Consider the following 20,189-nt stretch of genomic DNA (forward strand, 5'->3'; position numbering starts at 1 on the left):
GTCCCAGGAAGAACTTTTGCGTTCTTAACATTTCAGGGATCACAGTAGGTTGGGTAGTCATAGCTGCCTGAGCACCAGGAGGGCCGATTCAGAATATGTCCAAGATATCCACTCCTATTTGTCTGTGGTTCATGAACTAGGACGTGACTACAAGAACCTATTACAGAAACCACCAAAAGAAAATTTATAATATTCTTCTAATGGTTTGAAAATAATGAGATTGTCAACTTATTGCTTCATTGTTATGATAAAATAAGTTTTGTAAGATCTTAAACGTTTAGGTGTTTGACATTCAGCGTACACTGTAAAAAAAACTTTCTTACTTTCCAAATACCGAAATCTGTTCTTAGAAACCCCATGGCCTTGGCCTACCAAACAACTGTTGCTCAGCCTGAAGGCTAGGAGATTACAAGATGACATGTGGTCAGTGCAGTGAATCTTCTTGGGCATTATTCTTGGCTTTCTAGACAGGGGTCACCAATTCCCCATCAGAGAGCTCCTCAGTTATTATCACGTAGGCTGAATAAACCTCGAACCAGCCTTCAGGTCGAGGTAAAAATTTCTAACGTGGCTGGGAATCGAACCTGGGACCTCCAGGTGAAAGGTAGGCACGCTACCGCCAGACTGTGGGGCTGGCCAAAATTGGTTCGTACTCCTTGGAGAATGATGTCTTTTCATGTCTTATTTACTGTACATTTGTTGCACAATGGATTTTTTCCAAAGAAGTAAACCATGGGAGGTTATTCTGTACCTTAGTTAAAACAACACTGAATGATTGTTCTATCTCTGTCACTTTTCTCACACCCTTGTGATGTCAAGGGGCGATCTGTGCTGCAGATGTATACTGGGCTCACTGAGTGAGTTGGCCATACGGTTAGGGCGTGCAGCTGTGAACTTGCATTTGGGAGATAATGGGTTTTAATCTGACTGTCAGCAGCCCTGAAGGTGGTTTTCCATGTTTTCCTATTTTCACACGAGACAAATGCTGGGGCTGTACCTTAATGAAGGCCATGGCCGCTTTCTTCCCATTCCTAGCCCTTTCGTGTCCCATCGTCGCCATAAGACCTATCTGTGTCAGTGCGACGTAAAGCCAATTGGAAAAACATTTATACTGGGCCCAGTGTTTAAAGTCTGATGGCCCTTCCTGATTCAGTCCTATGTATAAGGATGCACAAAGAATGATTAGTAGATAAAAGTTGTAAATAAGAGCTGGAGTGAAATATGAAATGAATAGGTATTTATAGGTTATTCTCTGTCTACGGTTTTCTCACTTTGCAGTTTGAAATTGAGATCTTTGTCAAGTTGTTCTTCCTAGCAAAATGGTCATTCTGTCTCTTTTGCAGTGAGGTAAATGCCTGTTAAGATTCAAAGATAATCCAGTAATTTTATTTCAGACCTATTTTATGTCACTTATATTACCTTCCAAAGTCATTTCTGACAACTTAATTAATGGTGGTTGCTAGTTATTTGTGTAAATAAGACTGAATTCACTCTACATTAACAACCTGCAGAATGAAGATAAAATTTAGAATAGTGAATTTGCAAGCTGAGTAAACTATGAAAACACACATTCGCGAATAGAACAAGAAGTTGGATGCATCAGAGTAATTTAAACTAGAAGCGCTGTTGCTGTTCTGGTTTTGTTTGTTAGAAGAGAAGTCTTGATATTGAAACATTCATTTTTGTTTTAAGTTGTCCGGTTCTTATTTGTGACTGTTTGACTTAGTTATTTCTTATTTTTATTGTGACAGTTCATTCATCTTGAATTGTGCTGTTGATGCACTGTGGGATATTAATGATGGCTTTTTCATCTACTGTGGTATAATTCTGTATCCTTGTAATAAAAGTTTACTGCACTATGTAGCTTACGGTTTTGCTCTTAGGCTATCAGAAGTACAGTAATATTTCATGTAAGATTTATTATGTGAGTATTAGATAAAGGGGCCAGTGAAGAATGTGATGTCCAGTACTGTTGATTGTACATGACACACACCTATTCCAAGGGGAGGTCATCCTATATTCTGATATGTAAGAGCGTAGTAGGGGGGGGGCCCCTTCATGCAGAAGCTAAACTTTATGACCATTGGACCATCAATTCTGGTGTAGAATTGTGTAATGATATCTGATTTCATTCTTTGTCTGGGTTGAATTCCTGTTGTTCTTTGTAAATTATGAACCACTTGCAAATATTTTGAATAAATCACAGTATACTTTATCAAGGCAGCAGATATACTCCTACTTGATGCAAGAGGATCAGTCTTCTCAGGGAGCCAAAATCGACAGGAAGTGTGGATAGATCAGCGACACAGTTAGACCTGGAAAAAACCATACTTTTAGCTCAACAGACTGCAAAAGCTTAAACTGAACGTATGATAGTGAAAGGTTTGCTGGAAGTAACGTCTGTGCCTCAAGAGGGTATAAGAATATGTAGTGAAATTTACCAGTCATTCATATGCTTGCTGTGTAGTTCTTAAGAGTTGCACCTTGTGGTGTATGCTTCTGTACAGAATGATGAACTGAGATAAATATTTCTTGCAGGCGAAGGAAAAGGAGCTGGAACTAAAAAACCAGTGGTCACAGAACAGGATGTCAAGAAAGCAGACTCAGTCGAAGTACGGGTTTTGAAATTACAGGATTGCTTTTGGTGAGTTGTTGATATGTTTACTGACATAACACTACAAATGCACCCCATTTAAAAAAATGTTTTGTTATAAAATTCATTACTCATTAATTTATTTTCATTTACAAAATACAGTATGTTTAGTAAAATATACAGGCTTCAGCAGAGATGTTGCAAGTTAATATTCAGGTATTAAGTACTCCCGAGCAGCTAAAATAGACTAGAAATGAATGTAGAATGATGCTGTCCAACCCTCCTCTCATCCTCTCTCAGAGTGCTATAGAGTTAATATCTGTTTTGAAGATCATGTGCTATCAGGGGTCTTTACAAACATGCATTTGAGGTTGTCTGTGTCTGTGAATTAGAGTAATGTATCTTCTCTAGTAATCTTGATAATTAAATCCAAACAATGTGGTTGACCTTGAGACACTATGGAGGTTGGTTCTGATCTCTGGAAACAACTCTGAGGTCACACTGTAGCAGTTTATTCAGTAATGAAAATCACTGTTATACTTCAACTCAGCCCTGTCAATACTTTACATTTCTTAATTAATTATTTATTTCAACATTACACACCCTACATGTTTCAAGAACATTTTACGTTCATAAACTACCAAATATCTTCTTGGACCTACTTATTACATTATATTAAACACCAATCAATCTATTGACATGTCCTCTTATAACATGTTAAAAGGTGTATACTAAACACCTCCAAATTAAAATCTAATATGTGTCAATCAATGAACTCTAAACTACAATCTTCTACTTACAATCATATTAAAATACCAGCCTTGTGTATTAACTCAAGCATTCAAAACTACGTATAATCAAGTTTTCTTACAATAAGTGTCTCTTCCACTTAAAAACTACTAAAATCTTCCAACTGAAAGTTTACGTCTACACTAAAATATAGATAAGAAAAGTGTTTTTCCACCAATCAATACTACACACACTTTTCTTATCTATACTTTGAATCTGTCAATACGGAAAATGAAATTTATAAATAATAATACACTAAAATATTGCGGCTTCTTCCGTCTAGGACTACCTTTCCTCAAACAGTCTCTTATCAGTATGGTAGCTTTTCACTCCACTATGAACTAAAAAGAAAGAAAGCCTGTCTTATAATCCGGACACCAAGAAACTACTCTAATTTTTATTTTATTTTTGAAAAACTTCATGAAAGATTTACTGAATAGTCTGTATGTACGTACGTAAATAAAGTTGACCTTGACTTCTGTTTGTTATCATTGGGGAAATATGCAAGCCAGTTGAACACCTATTATTTGTCCATTGAGACCAGAACCGATATCTTATAACTCCATTTGCCTGTGGGAACCTGATTACTAGGGCTCAGAAGTTGAAGACCTATAAATTGCCTAAAAAAGACCTAAAAATATCCAATAAAGGGACCTAAAACTGGCAAAAGGATGTAAAAATGTGATCCAAATTAATTCATAATTTCAACTACATATTTAATAACAGAATATAATGTTTAAAAATGCAAAATTCTGGTGGTATGCAATATACAGTGCAAAAATATACGAGTGCAATACTTCTTCCTTCAGACAGTATGTATTTTTAAATTAACATAATTACAAGAAAATGAATTGCGTGTTTGTTAACCCTCTGGTGGGCACGCTTGGAGAAATTACACGGACGGGTGCGTGCTGCATGGAGTGTGGCTCGTACAAAATATCACTTAAATGCATATTTTTTGGAAAAATGTGAAATTGTGAGTCCATTTTCATGAAGATATGTTGCCAACTCTTAACTGGAGTACTAGTTATCGGTGGCAACGTTTCAGTGCAAATTTTGTACTTGTATCGAAACAGTCAATCTGTTTGCAATGTGAAATCGTTTATGATGTTACAAAAGGACTTGGTTTCTGAATTCTGCAGTACAGCCCAAAATTATATATATTGCACCCTTTTCCCGAATTGATATAAATTGGGTGATAATTTTAATCAATATCTAGTTGGAAACATAGCCATCGCAGCGAAATTCACTCCAAGTTCGGCATTTGTACCTCAAAATTTTGGGACGGAAGTCTTAATCCTGGTAGTCAACTTTAAGGCACGTGGCAGGAAGCTGTCAAACGAACAGCACTTGTTGAGATCCCTCAAATAAAATTGAGATATCGACAGGCTACCATTTCTGTTATTATGTTCTCATGGGAAACTGGATGTCGAGAGCAATAGAAGCACTCCCAGTCGCTGGACAAAGGCAAAACAGTAGACAAGGAAAGAAAATTTGAAATGAGGGATGGAGCGATACCAGACACCCCTTTTCACCGGTGGTTTCGTCCATGCAGAAGAAAGTCAGAAACCCTACAGGCAAAGTTAAGCCAGTCACAATGCTCAAAATTACTAGTTTGAAACCAGCGCCTGAGATAATTCAGTAAATCTTAGATGTGTCGATAAAGTTACAGAAGAAACAGTGTGCTCCAGACAGCAGGATAAAATGTCATATTTTCTGTTCAATTTCTGTTATTAATTATATGTTTTACAATTATATTTGTGAAAGTGCATAGCTGTAAGGCAGTATGCTGCACTGTGAACCATGTGTTGCCGAAATACACCGAACAGTGCATTCCCAAGGGAAGATAGTGCTGTCCATGCCGGTAAATTAATTAAGCACTCTACAATCGATTTCCAAGGTATAGTTCGTCAGTGAGTAAGCACGAATATTGTGAATTCAAGAATACCTGTGGTGAAAATATGCGGTGTGTGAAATAAAAATTAATTCTGCCCGGAAGATCCACCTTCACAGTGAAGGAATACTAATTGTATGAACCCCCTGCGGTTAGGAAGGAGAGCCCCGTGGTATCCTCACAACTATATAGGAGACCCATCCCCGCACTCATTCTCAGTGTATGCTCAGTTCTCAATGTCAGTTCGGCCTTGTTACGTGTCACCCCTGAGTGAGTGAGTTACTTCAAAACTTTTTCTGTGTCAAACTAGAAACAATGATTAGCAACATTAATTTTAAATCAGTCATGCTGACAACTATCTTCAGACCATCAGAGTATCAGGACATAATGAGTTAAATAATTCATTCAGAATAATAGTTTCCAGTGGGAAAATAAACACTCTAACTCCAACATATTAGTAATTCCACATCTTTCCATATAAGGTATATCATTGGCAAGCGCGATAGCAACTTATTCATATTCAGTACGCCTGATGTAAAGATAACCCAGGTAGATCATGAGGAAAGTGGACAGGCAGTGGTTAACGGAACAGACACTTTGTCATAGTTATTTTGTCGTGGGACAGGTAGCTGCCAGGATAAGAGTGTGTGCAGTCACCGAGCAGCTCACTTAGGCCAGTTCAAATTCCGAGAATAGCAGGGTGACCGACCTTCAAATATAAACAAATATTAAGCGACCTTGTGGGAAGGGGGCGGAACTAATCCGATATAACTGACCACTACTTTGGGGAAAGTATTTCAGAGCCCAGCTGATTAGGAAGTTACGAAGGAGTGTGTCCAACAGTAATTTCATCGTAGAAGCAGTATTAATGCCCGAGTGTAGAGTCAATTATTGATAACCGAAAGTGATATTCTAGTATAAGATAAATTGTGTAATTAGTGAGTTAGTTTGTCGAGATCAAGTTTCATGTGTGTGACGAAGTGTACTTGAAGATGCTAATCCTGTGTGGATCCGGCGGTTTTACGACGACGTCCCGTGTCTCAGTCGCCATGGGCTAAAAGCAAGCTGTTCAGACAGCCGGAGGGACTTCAGATGACATGCCCGGCAATCTTCAAATGAGTAAGTGAACTAAAATCCAAGATGTTGCTTATTCTAATAATGTAAATAATACTTTTGTTTAAGATGCGAGTTTGTCGAAGGTAAATGTCAGTAGCATAATTTGCATTCAGTGTTAGTCATGTAGTGATAATATCGCAGTAATCACCTTGTAAAGAGTTTTTTCCATTCACGCACGATGTTATTTAATTTGAGGTCAACAAGTAGGCCAGCGGTGACTTGAATTTCAGTACGGTACAGAGTTAAACGTATATTTCAGGGAGAAAAAGTTATTTTCTTTTTATAATATCTTCAATTACAGTAAGATCAGTGAATTTTCATTCTCACGGAATAATAATAATAATCATAAGAAGAATCACGTGTAAAGGTAAATAATTAAGTAAACTTAATTATTGATTTAAATTATTATAAAACGTGGATAAACAAGGATCAGGAACGTTAGTTGCCTGTAACCGTCATATGCAATGTCGGAATAAATATGTTTGAGTAAGAGATTATTAATAATAACAGTAATAATAATAATTTTGTGGAGAGAAATGTTTATGGTGCGGCTTGTTGGCTGAATGGTCAGCGTATTGGCCTTCGGTTCAGAGGGTCCCGGGTTCGATTCCCGGCCGGGTCGGAGATTTTAATCGCTTCTGATTAATTCTTCTGGCTCAGGGACTGGGTGTTTGTGTCTGTCCCAACACTCTCTTCTTCATTTTCAGACAACATACTACACTACCAACCACCACAGAAACACCCAATAGTGGTTACATCCCTCCGTATAGGGGTGGCATCACGAAGGGCATCCAGCTGTAAAACGGGGCCAAATCCACATGTGCAATGCAGTTCGCACCCGCGACACCACAGTGTTTATGGCGGTTTTGACAGTCTTCATGATAATTATAAGCTATAAATTTCAATTTTGTTCAAGTTTGAAGTGCAATTATAAGAATAAATTGACGAGACAATATATCAAGTAAATTATATAAGAATAAATTGACGAGACAATATATCAAGTAAATTATATTACATAAGTCTTGGGACTAGTATCAGCCACTTAGTGGCCACCTTCAGCCAAATAAAATTAAACAGATTATGTGGTAACTAAAACATACGTATAACAGACAAAGACAATGTTGCAGGAATAATTATAACATTAAATTACATACAATAACAAACTTTATGGTTATGGTCTTGTCATGATATGATGCCTTAAAGTTCACTTAGGACCTCAGGCAAAGAAGTAAATCTGGAAATGATAGCCAGAATTAGGAATGATTAAACATACAGAAAATAAATTTAAAAGGAGAAAAATGATTTATGAGACTCACCTCTAATGTCTGATGGAGAACAAGCACTGACTTACTGGAGGAAGCAGGCAGGCCATGTAACAAAGGAGTGGGTAGGGAACAAGACATGAAAATTCTCAAAGTTATACAAAAAGGCCCCCTGCTCGGTATTACAGAAAATTGTTTTATCCATCTGGAACAGTTTTTCAATCCTAACGCCAATCTAAATGAAATTTCAGAGAAATCAAGGATTTTATTTAACCTTTTAATTCCTATCTTTAGTAATCATGTCTCAGATAAAAATAATTCTTTCTTTTATAATCTCTTTAAATTCCCCTCTCGGCAACAATCTTTCTTTCCACATCCTTCAGCCCCACCTTAGATACCCCTCCCCTCCTTCACCTTCCCTTTCCCTCCCCCCTCCTCTCCCTACTTACTCCTTTGTTACATGGCCTGCCTGCTTCTTCCAGCAAGTCGGTGCTTGTTCTCCATCAGACATTAGAGGTGAGTCTCATAACTAATTTTTCTCCTTTTAAATTTCCTTTCTGTATGTTTATTCATTCCTAATTCTGGCTATCGTTTCCAGATTTACTTCTTAGCCTGAGGTCCTAAGTGAACTTTAAGACATCATGAGAAGAACATCATAACTATAAATTTTGTTATTATATGTAATATTGTCTTGTCTTTGTTATACATGCGTTTAGTTATCACATAATCTGTTTAACTTTATTTGGCTGAAGATGGCCACTAAGTGGCTGAAACTAGTCCCAAGACTTATGTAATATCATTTACTTGATATATTGTATTGAATAGGTCAATTTATACTTATAGTCTTCATGATAAGCTATCCCCGCTAGTTATGATTTTTTAAACGTTCTTTTTTACATATTTTGCAGTATCGTTAATAGTGTAAGTCCTGGAAACCAGTTGAGATTTTTTTTAAAAAAGTAAAAAGCCATTGTTGCTGTGTTGAAAGCGATGAGTTAGTTGTGGAAGGTTGTTGAACATTGATTGGCCCATTATGATGGGGAATTACGAGCATTTATTTTAAATTTATCCTGAGAGTAAAGAGAGAGATATTTTTTATGCCAGCAGATAAGCTGAGAGAGAAGTGATAGAAATATTAAGAGTATAAGATATGCGCGAAGCTCTGTGTAAAATTTTTTTTTTGCTAGTTGCTTTACGTCGTACCGACATAGATAGATCTTATTGCAACGATGGGATATGAAAGGCCGAAGGAATCGGCCGTGGCCTTAATTAAGGTACAGCCCCAGCATTTGCCTGGTATGAAAATGGGAAACCACTGAAAACCATCTTCAGAGCTGCCGACTGTGGGGTTCGCACCCACTATCTTCCGGATGCGAGCTCAAAGCTGCGCGCTCCTGACCACACGGCCAACTCACCCGGTGTGTAAGAAATAAAGGAGCAATAATCTGTATGCTCAGGAACATTTGTATCATTTGAGGTCCACGATGATATAAATAAACATAAAAGGAGAAATAATGAAGTAATAAAGTGCTCACTACAGTGATAAAAGGACCTAGTTATGAAAGAAAAACCCATGCAATCAACCATCGGTCATGTACTTATGTAACGTTTATAGAAGGCTCGCTGACCCTTGCAGTTGAGCTAAGATCATTTTAACGAAAGTAATATCAAATGGTTTTCATCAGGAATTTTCGTAAGGGAGAGGATGTAGCAGATATAACTATATTTTGATTTTATGTCAACGTCATCCAAGAGGTTTTCGTGCGTCATGTTTTGAATTGATAATTATACTCGATTCTTTTATGAGAGTTCATTTAATTTGTTGTATGTCAGGATTCGGCCATGAATAATCCACATCAAGGTCATGGTCGATGCTGATTTCAATGATAAATCCATAGACATTGAAATCAACATGCGTCGTAGAAATCAGTAAATTAACTGTTCAGTATTTTTGTACCGTAAATAACCAAGTGCGTGAACCGGTGTGTATATAAATTAATTTAGGATATCAGCGTAGATGTCCTTTTATTTCAGCAGTGTTTCCCTTTGTTTAATTTTATTTAGCATAGGTGGTGATTGACTGCGGTTAATATATGTAGATAGATTTTCTTTTATTAAGATGGGAAATTTTCTGCTGTATTTTGTATAATGTCGAGTACATGACAGCTCGCGTCAATTTAACTAGACAGCATTTTAGATTCACTTCTTGTTTACATAATAACAGCAAACATAATTATAAACATCGCTGAATAGTGCACTCAACAGTTATAAATTTTCTCATTTGTAAATTCAGACAAGGTTGTTCTTGAAATTACAAATGTGTGTTATGTATTTTTTTGATCTGTTCAAGTATTTTGGGTCCTTATGAGACCAAATATGATCAGCGCATGTCATGTAAATGTAAATGATGGCTGTTCAGTTGACTAGATACCCAATTAAACTTGAGGTGATTGACCTATCCTCATGGTTTTACACAGTGGTGATTAACTTTATGATGTACTGTAATTTTTGAAGTGTCAGGCGGTGACATTCAGCCATGAGAGGCCACTAAGTCTATGTAAAAATCACTGTAATTTAATTTAGATGAAAATTGTAAAGGGGAGCAGTGAATCCTAAAGACTGTAGAATGTTCTGAGTTATAGTATTTGCACATGTGAACACCACTACTTTGTAATTGGTAATGAATAATTCTAATCTTTTAGTTATCCAGTTTCAGTCATTAATTTATAATCAAGGTTCATGTTAGTGAATGATCATTCAGCTGCACAAGCAGAGAATATTTTAGTGTCCTGATTGTTTAGAAATGATGTAGTTAACTAGAGAAAAATGTGTTTAATTGATTATATTCATGGAATTAATTAGTGATGACACTTAATTTTGAGCCTCCATAATTAAATCAGTGTAGTTGATTTGAAGGATGAAAACAGTTGTTTCTTTGTATGTTTACTTTGAGTTGATGACGGTTACACTTGTTACACACGTTCTTCAATCAGATTTATATTTTTATTTGAATTCCAAATCTTTTTTCATTATTTATTCGTTTTATTAGTCATTTTCTTTTATAAATAAAAGACATTTATACCTCAGTCTGGGCCAGTGTTTCTTTTATTTCAGTAGAATAGATTAGCCTAATAGCCTCGTATCCTCCTATCGCACCACATGACAGTCTAGTGAGCAAGACCACTCCTGGAGAGAGGAGACATCTGTGGTGAGTATATTTTATTATAGGGCAACCGTGGCAGATCCAAAAAGAAGAAATCACCGCAGAGGAAGAAGTGCAAAGGATGTAATGTGTAATATGATTTGCTGTCACGCACGGCATATACTGTTATTTTATGCCATGTTTGGCCGGTTTGTTTGGCATATACTGCACGAAATCCCAGCACCCTCGAAATCATACAAGCATTTCATCCACAGTGACAAACTCACTTTGTGAATAATTCTACTGACAATTATTCAGGAAGCTTGTATGCTATTCCCTAATAGCTGCTAACTTATCACATTGTCCGGCTCCATGGCTAAATGGTTAGCGTGCTGGCGTTTGGCCACAGGGGTCCCGGGTTCGATTCCCGGCAGAGTCAGGAATTTTAACCTTAATTGGTTAATTTCGCTGGCACTGGGGCTGGGTGTATTTGTCATCTTCATCATCATTTCATCCTCATCACGACGCGCAGGTCGCCTACGGTTGTCAAATTGAAAGACCTGCATCTGGCGATTCGAACTTGTCCTCGGACACTCCCGGCACTAAAAGCTATACGCCATTCATTCACTTATCACATTGTTGTCATTCTTGATGAGTGTGCATATTATCAAATCGAAGTGCTCGCATGAACAAACAAAACGGCCTGAGACTGAAGACAGCTTAGGATAGACATACTAGTGCTGTCTACTTTCCATAGTTCTTCAGCGTAAGTGTATCTGTCTTTTTCCACTCCGATCAGGAGTAAAATCCCAGAAAGAGTCATTACTTCTGTTCTCATTTTATCATTGCAGTCTCTCTCTCACACACAAATTTGATGAAGGAATGCAATTTCTCAATAAAAATATTAGTTCATGAAACAATGTTGTCAATGAAATCACAATCAAGGAATTTTAGAAATGCATCAAGTTTAGTTCTATTATCCCTTGGAACTCATTTTGGACTGGGAGAAGTTTTTATTATATTTTTGGACCTACTTTTGCATGCATCAGTAACCAGTTTCCTACACCAGATTGTGTCTATGTCTTTGCCATAAAAAATCTTAAATCATCTCCACTGTTGTCAGGTTCACCTGCTCCTGAATCTACTGACTGATCCACTTCACTATCCTCTTCTTCTTCCACCACAGATTCATATTTGTAATCGCCGTCCTCGTGTCCGTCCTCATCCTCGCGGAATTTGGTTTGAAGATCTGGATCATCATCAGAAAGCTCTAGAAGGAGAACGTCCTACACAGATGCAAATTTTTTAGTCGTTTCAAAAGAAATAGATAAGTAATCTTTCGAAAAAAATTTTAGATCAAGAAACAGTTTGTGAACAATACAAAAGGAATTGTAATCAATGTCCAGCAAGTTATTTGGGCAGACTGGATGCAACTTTGCTAATAGATAAAAGAACACTAACATGTTAAAATATAATAGAATTTTAGCCATGAGTTCCCACATCGTTAATTTTAATCATTCATTCACCTCTTTGGAGTAAGACCTTCGGATTTTATGTTTGAGTAAAAAAAGTTAATATCTTTGAAGTACTTGTATAAATTTGGATCAGAAATGTTATTCCTCTCACAATTTAAATGACATCTCAGAGGAGTTATACATTCTTATTGAAGAAATTATTGTTAAATTCCTCAAGCCTAGGTCAACACACTCTCTCACCCGCACGCTGTGTCAGCCTCTCCACAGCTGCTCTTCCTTAGCTCACCTTTCCAAACGACTTCCCAGCACAGTACTTAGTTAGCGCTGGAGCTCGAGGTGAGCCAGTCCGATTCAGACAGGGCAGGTCGTGAGTAGCCGGATTTGCCATTACATTACTTAAGACTAGTTAGCCAATTTATTTTATTTTTCGTTTATAGATTATTTCTATTTTTAGGCCAATTTATTTACTGTGGCTCAACCCTTAAAACAACTTATGCAGTTCAAATCAAATATTCCACCTCCTTGTACATTTGCATACAAAGCAACCAAGGCTTGCAAGAGTCTGTGCACATTACAGACAATTACACAGCCGTCAACGAGTTCATCAAATATTCATTCATCACACAGAGGCTCACCTAAGATTTTTATCTGTGCTATTTTAAATTCTGGTATTTAAGTATTGTTATGACATGGCATTTCATACGTTGCATCTTAGCTGGACGCAATCATCGTTAATGTTTTTATACCTAATCTGTTCAATATCCTTGTTACAATTTTTAAGTCTGTAGATTTATTTTTCAACGAAGATGTCCTGATAAAGGACGAAGCACGTATCGAATTTTAATGTTGTTTTAATAAAGACAGGTTATTTGTGTTGTAAAGTTGGAGTGTATCATCAAGATTTGCATAAGTGAAATGAATGATGACAGGGAAAACCGGAGTACATGGAGAAAAACCTGTCCTGCTTCCACTTTGTCCAGCACAAATCTCATGTGGAGTGACCAGGATTTGAACCACGGAACCCAGTGGTGAGAGGCCGGCGTGCTACCGTCGGAGCCATGATGGCTCTCAATGTTATACGTTATGAACTGTAAATTAATCAAATCGGGTTAAAGAACTTGAAGCGATGTGGCAGCTTTCAGCATGTATCTAGCAACAATTGACGAATTTTATCTTATTCCAATATTCATTTTGACAATTGGACATCTGTTGCAAGTACCTGAAACTGGTATTCATGGCCACCTGAAGGCTACGGCAAGTGTAACAAATCATGGACAGAGCGAGCTGTCATAGAATGATGCCCTTTCTGACAGTTAGACAAGATGAGGTATGGTGAATCTGGTTCATCTCCACACAATTTCCTGGCTAACATATTTGCTACATCCCTGCTGCATACATTCATTCATCCTCTTCTACAGCTCTCAGACCAGTTTTGTGCAACTCTCCTCACATTTCTTCAGCCACCAAATTAAAACACTTATCTTAAATATGGATTCTTCAGGCATAGTTTGGTTGCAGTAGTTTTCCAGAAAACCACAAAAATGAGGGTGGTTCATTTTATTCCTGCCGGGCTGAGTGGCTCAGATGGTTGAGATGCTGGCCTTCTGACCCCAACTTGGCAGGTTCGATCTTGGCTTAGTCCAGTGGTATTTGAAGGTGCTCAAATACATCAGCCTCATGTCGGTAGATTTACTGGAACGTGAAAGAACTCATGTGAGACTAAATCCCGACACCTCGGCATCTCCGAAAACCGTAAAAGAGAAGTTAGTGGGACATAAAGCCAATATTATTATTGTTATTATTATCATTTTATTCTTTAGAATGTTTGCTATACTCATGTTGTGGCATAGATTAGCTGTAAACTCATCCTGTCCTGGAGAAGATGGCCATTCAGTAAATTTTGTTTCTTCTTACTGGTACCCACTAGCTTTGGCATCTTTGTGAGTTCTGGTATTAGAATGTTACGCAGGCTGAAACCTTTTTTGCATGGAACCTCTTTTGCACAGATTTGACAAAAAAATTGCTTTACTATAATTTACCTTAATCCAGCACCTTAGTTGAATGCTTCTACTGCTTTTTTTCTCTTTTTTTTTTTTTAGTATTGTCGTGGCTAAAAGAATCAGATTTGCTAAATCGCTATACTGGTCAGTAGTCTTATTAGTCCTATGAATATCAACACCATAAGTATAAGAAACATCACTTAAATTGGTTTCCTATGGCCTATTAGACCACTCCACCTCAATATTTATTTATTTGAGGTGTTGTAAATGTGTGTATATAAACGTCTCTTAAGTTTTGTTTAAACTTGGTTGTTATTTTAGGAAATTAGTGTATTTATTTAAGGTGTATTTGTTGTATGTAGTGTTTTATTGAATCGTCTATAATTGGGCAAATAACCTCTTGATGATAAATCTGTCTATATATCTATGAAATAACAAATATCTCCCCCTGGGTTATCGGTACGGAAAATGCAAACTATTACCGTAGCATTACTGTCCAGCAAGTTATTTCCTTGCATATGCACTGCCACCCTTCTAAGAAAGGTTCACATTCCATTCCTCTTCAAGATTCCACAACTAATCCAAGAACTACTCAGCTAATACAGTCACCAGTTAGTGAATTCTCGAAGTGTAGGTAAGAACTGAACCAAGCAAGCGGCCGCACGATTTGGATCACGTAGCTACCAGCTTGCATTCGGGAGATAGTGGGTTCAAGCTCCACTGTCGGCAGCCCTAAGATGGCTTCTTGTGGTTTCCCATTTGTACATCAAGCAAATGCTGGGGCTGCAACTTCATTAAGGCCACGGCAGCTTCCTTCCCACTCCTGGCCCTTTCCCATCCCATCATCGCCATAAAGTCTGTGTGTCGGTGTGACGTAAAGCAAATTGTATTGGTAAGCAACTGTGACTGCACCCGGATGCAGTTGCTGAAGGTGACGGACAGTTGATCGCCAACTTAGATATGTACAGGAACCTTTCTGTAAGTTCATAAGGTGACAGTTAAAGACTACTACAATCATTACTTCTTACTACTTGTTCATAGCATCACTAACTCTCAGTCACGGACAAGTTTATGCAACGTAAACGATATTGTTCATATATAAATACATAATCTAAAGTGATTTGATAGAATCTGAGGATGTTCTTGTGAACATTCTATGTTTAATAGTGTGTATTTTTTAACAGGTATGTTATAGTGTTATATGCATTACATACCTGCCAACTTTCCCAATTTAGGCAGGAGACTCCCGATTTTCGACAATTTTTCCTGCTGCCCGATTATTCTATTATTTCTCCCAATGTTATCTTTTTTTTTAATGAACTTCAAACATTTCTTTTCAAATCCCGCCATTTAAGCTTTGTGCGCCAGTGGCAGGAAGTCCTTCGCTCATTGGCCACTTTCAAATGAAATATCGGCGATAATTAATGTGAGAAATGGGCGCTAATTTGTAATGTTTGTTGAAACTTGTATATCACGACGCATATATCGATTGTCAAACTCTCATTCTCACGTGCTATGTTCATGTTCACATCAGTCTCGTCGATTTTAGAGATTAGTCGCTAGATTTGGAGTCTATTTTAGTAATTTAGTGACAGAATAATACAAATACGGTTGGTCCTTCTTCTTTTACTTCACGAATGGGTCGCTTAGGACCACGCGAAATCAACACTTTCTAGTCTGCCTGTTGGCCCAGTATTCCTTCATGTGCAATGATTGGATCTGCTTTCGTTGCTCTGACCATGTATGTTGTGTATAGTCTTCTCTTCTTCCTCGAAACTGCGTGTGTGAGCGATTTTCCTGATTTCATTCCGATCAAGTAGGTTTGGTGATCCTAATGCCTTCATGTCTTTCTCTGTAAGCTTGTACAACAACAACTTCTGTCTAATTTCCTCGTCCTGGAGATTTTCTACCCTTATCCGTTTGCAGACAGATTTCACTTTCTCTATCCTAGGCCTAGAGAAACTTAGTTCACTACAGATCAGATAGTGGTCTGTATCATCGAAAAATCTCCGGAAAACTCGTACATTCCTAAGAGATTTCCTGAATTCGAAGTCGGTTAAGATATAGTCTATTATGGATCTGGTACCCCTAGCCTCCCATGTGTAGCGGTGAATAGCCTTATGCTTGAAGAATGTATTCATAACTGCTAAACCCATACCAGCACAGAGGTCCAGCAAACGCTTCCCATTCCCATTAGCTTCTATATCTTCCCCACATATACGAATCACCCTTTTATATCCTTCAGTTCTATTCCCAACTCTAGCATTGAAATCACCGATTAGCACTATTCTATCCTTTCTGTTGACCCTGACCACGATGTCACTCAATGCTTCATAAAACTTGTCAACTTCATCCTCATCTGCACCCTCATATGGTGAATACACAGACACAATTCTAGTCCTAATTCCTCCGACTGACAAATCTACCCACATCATTCGCTCACTTACGTGCCTAACAGAAACTATCCGTTAAGTCACAAAGTTACACAAAAATGTCATAACACAAAACAAACATTGAAATACAGTAGATGCAAATGCCACAGTAGTAACTGGAAGAGCGAATCAAACACAAGGGATAAGTGCAGACTGACACAACAATGGCACGGCATGATGGCAAGAGTGGTAGGTGGGCTGAGCGTCAGAGTCTTTGACCCGAGCGAGTTACGAGCGCGAGAATTTGTTAGATTTTTGACAGCTGTTGCACGAGCGGAAGACCTTAACCTATTTGAACCATTCTTTTTTCTAAATCATTATTGGTTCGACTAAGAGTCGACTAGAGCTATTACATTTAAATATTGACTAGTTAAGCAAGGTAGAAAATTATCGTAAAAATATACATTTTTCTGAATTTCGGCAAACTTTAGAGCACGTGTGCGACCGGAAGAAATGAACCTATCTTGTTTCTTTTATTACCCCATTTTATTCTCCCCAATTCACAACTTTTCCGCGGTATTACGACTTGGAAAAAAGAATTCGAGTTTTTTCGGCCCACCCTAGTGTCCTGTCCGTAGAACTGAGGGTCGTTCTGTGTGTCTGTTGCCGTGAGTTGAGTCTCTGGGGGCCAGCTGCTGTGAGGGAGTGTCGTGTTTCCGGTGCAGTGTGGGAGAGATCACTGGGTATTGGAATGGAACGTTGCAGTTCTACTGGATTACGGACAGTGTACATCATACCAAGCTGGGAGACTGTCGTATGCAGGCTGTGAACTGACGACTGTGATAGCGACAGCGAGAGTAACTGTGGGACTGAGCGAGATTGGTAGTATTAGTGAACGAAGACTGAGTGTGAATTAGTGTGAAAGAACTGTGAGAATTGAGAGCGTGAACTGTGTAATTGGGAATTCTGTATTGTGTCATATAAGTTGTGGTCATGACATGCCCATGTGTTAGTGTGTACGTAGTTAAGTACTTGGATAATAAATTTTAGACGTTTCATACTATTAGTTTCTGTGTTTATTTATCCACCGCACCAACCTTTCTAAGTATGGTTGGTGATGGACGTAAGTGAGGCTTCACAGTAATCAAGTGATTTGAAGGTGTTATACTGCAGTGAAAGTGACAAAATTTGTGGAAGTGTTACATTTGTATTTATGAATCAATATACCCACACGTTTTATCGGTATTGATCTTCTTTTTCTTCCAAATTTGCATTGTAAAGAAAATGGGCCGCCGAAACAATGGAGTTGGAAGCCCAGCCACTACCAGTGCTGCCAGCGTAGATCGCCACGTGAAGTACGCGCTGGATGACTTCATTAACTCGGACAGCTTCCTTGATAAAATTGTGCGGGCCATTTCGACCTGCATAACAGAAGTGATCATAAAGGAACTTGGAAAAAGTTTAAAATTTAATATTGAAATGTTTTCAGAGTTAACTGAAAAACTTGATAAGGAGGAGGCAGAAATCCGCAAACTGAAGGAGGATATGGACACCAAGTGCGATTCATTGGAGCAGTACAGCAGGAAAAATAATGTATTTTTGGCTTCCCCGAAATTTCGAACGAAAACTGTGATGAACTAGTGCTCAACGTGTGCAAAGCAGTAGGTGCAGATGTGAGACTTAATGACAATGATAGGTGTCACAGAGTAGGACCTCGATCTCCAGGGAAAACAAGACCTATCCTAGTGAAATTTGTATGTTATCGCTCATGGCAGAATGTCTTCACAAGGAAAAGGAAACTGAAATGCTCATCCACAACAATCCGTGAAGATCTTTCGGCTATCAGAATGTCCATCTTGAAGACAGCAATCCAGCATTTTGGTCTTACAAATACTTGGACTGACTCAGGAGACATCGTAATCAAGGAGGCCAAGGGATGAAATTAAGAGTTGGCCAGTTAAAGGAACTTACCCTGGCATAAGCTTCTGTTGCAGTGTTGCCTTATCTCTTGACAATGTGAGTCCACTCCTATCCTTTACCATAAGTCACAGCTGAGAAGCTATCTTTTTAATTTATTTCAAGTAACTTTATCTATCATCTGTCTGTCTATTCTATTCATTTACCGTATTTATTTATCTATTTATCTAAATATCTATTCGCTTATAGTCTTTTTATCCTACCACCTGTCGATCTACTTACTCTTTAATAATTTTCCTAACTGGTTCTAATTTAAGTCAGGCCTTCGTATTACGTCTACATAGATCTATCATCAACACTACATAGAATAAGCTCCTATTTGAGTGTTCTCTATGCCTAATCTGCTGTTGCACATTATCACTATTATTATTATTATTATTACTGACAATTTAATTATATAAAATACATTAATTGCTGACCATTCATAGGATGTAGTCCCATGGTGTGTTCTAGTTGTTTTTTTTTTTTGCCGGGCAAGTTGGCCATGCGGTTAGGAGCGCGCAGCTGTGAGCTCGCATCCGGAGATAGTGGGTTCGAACCCCACTGTCGGCAGCTCTGAAGATGGTTTTCCGTGGTTTCCCATTTTCACACCAGGCAAATGCTGGGGCTGTACTTTAATTAAGGCCACGTCCGCTTCCTTCCCATTCCTAGGCCTTGCCGGTCCCATCGTCGCCATAAGACCTTTCTGTGTCGGTGTGACGTAAAGCAAATAGCAAAATAAAATAAAATAAAGTGTTTCATTTTAGCAATTGGCAATGTATACCACAAACAGCCATAATCCCTCTGACCATAGCAATACTTTTCCTTGTCACACTTCCCCTTCCCCACCCATCCTTTCAACCTGTCTACCTGTTAGTCCATTGACCCTAACCCCACCCCTTGAAGCTACAACACACATTCTCCAGTCAGCCCTAAATAGACATAAAAGCACACTTCACATATGTCTCCTTAATGCCCAGAGTTTAGTTTCTCAAACTCGTATAGATGAACTAAAAGCGATTTTCATTCCACTGTCCTTTGATATAATCTTATGCAGTGAAAGTTGGTTGAAAGTCAAACATCAGGCTAAGAATCTGGAATTACCTGGCTAGTGCCTTCTGAGGAATGACAGGCTTGGCAAAGGGGGCGGTGGGGTCTGTGCTTTTAACTCTTCACACTTGAAACCTCAAATTATCTGTCAGTCGCCTCAACAGTATGAGCAGAAACCTGAGTACACGTTCATAGAGATACAGGTCTCTACTGTGAAATGCTTGGTAGGTGCTGCATATAAGCTGCCTAAAGCTCGCCGTCTGAATGACTTAGAGACGGATCTTAACAGACTATTACCTATCTACGAACTTGTTATAATGATGGAAGACTTCAATACAAACCTTCTAGATCCAGATTCTTCTGAAACCACCCATCTGTTGAATAAATTTCAGGCATGCGGTATGGCAATCCTCCCCCTTCCTCCCACTCACCACACTAAAACTTAACACACACTCCTGGACCTAATAGTAATGAACAACCCTGACAGAGTATTACATCACAGTCAGACATCTGCTCCCGGATTGTCAGCCCATTATCTTT

General features: G+C 38.3%; 1 protein-coding gene across 2 annotated transcripts in view; it reads left to right on the forward strand.

The window, feature by feature from the left end:
• The window catches only part of LOC136864914 (proline-rich protein PRCC), a 161,281-nt gene that overhangs the window by 119,533 nt on the left and 21,559 nt on the right, over nt 1–20,189 (forward strand). Inside the window, exon 5 of one of the 2 annotated variants that reach the window (XM_067142327.2) lies at nt 2,539–2,644. The exons of the other annotated variant lie outside the window; for it this stretch is intronic. Within the exon in view, the coding sequence (XP_066998428.2) occupies nt 2,539–2,625 (87 nt within the window). The 3' untranslated portion in view covers nt 2,626–2,644. The remainder of the gene's footprint in view (nt 1–2,538; nt 2,645–20,189) is intronic. 2 annotated transcript variants of the gene reach the window in all.

The sequence above is a fragment of the Anabrus simplex genome, chromosome 2, assembly GCF_040414725.1.
Source record: "Anabrus simplex isolate iqAnaSimp1 chromosome 2, ASM4041472v1, whole genome shotgun sequence".
NCBI classification, from domain to species: domain Eukaryota; kingdom Metazoa; phylum Arthropoda; class Insecta; order Orthoptera; family Tettigoniidae; genus Anabrus; species Anabrus simplex.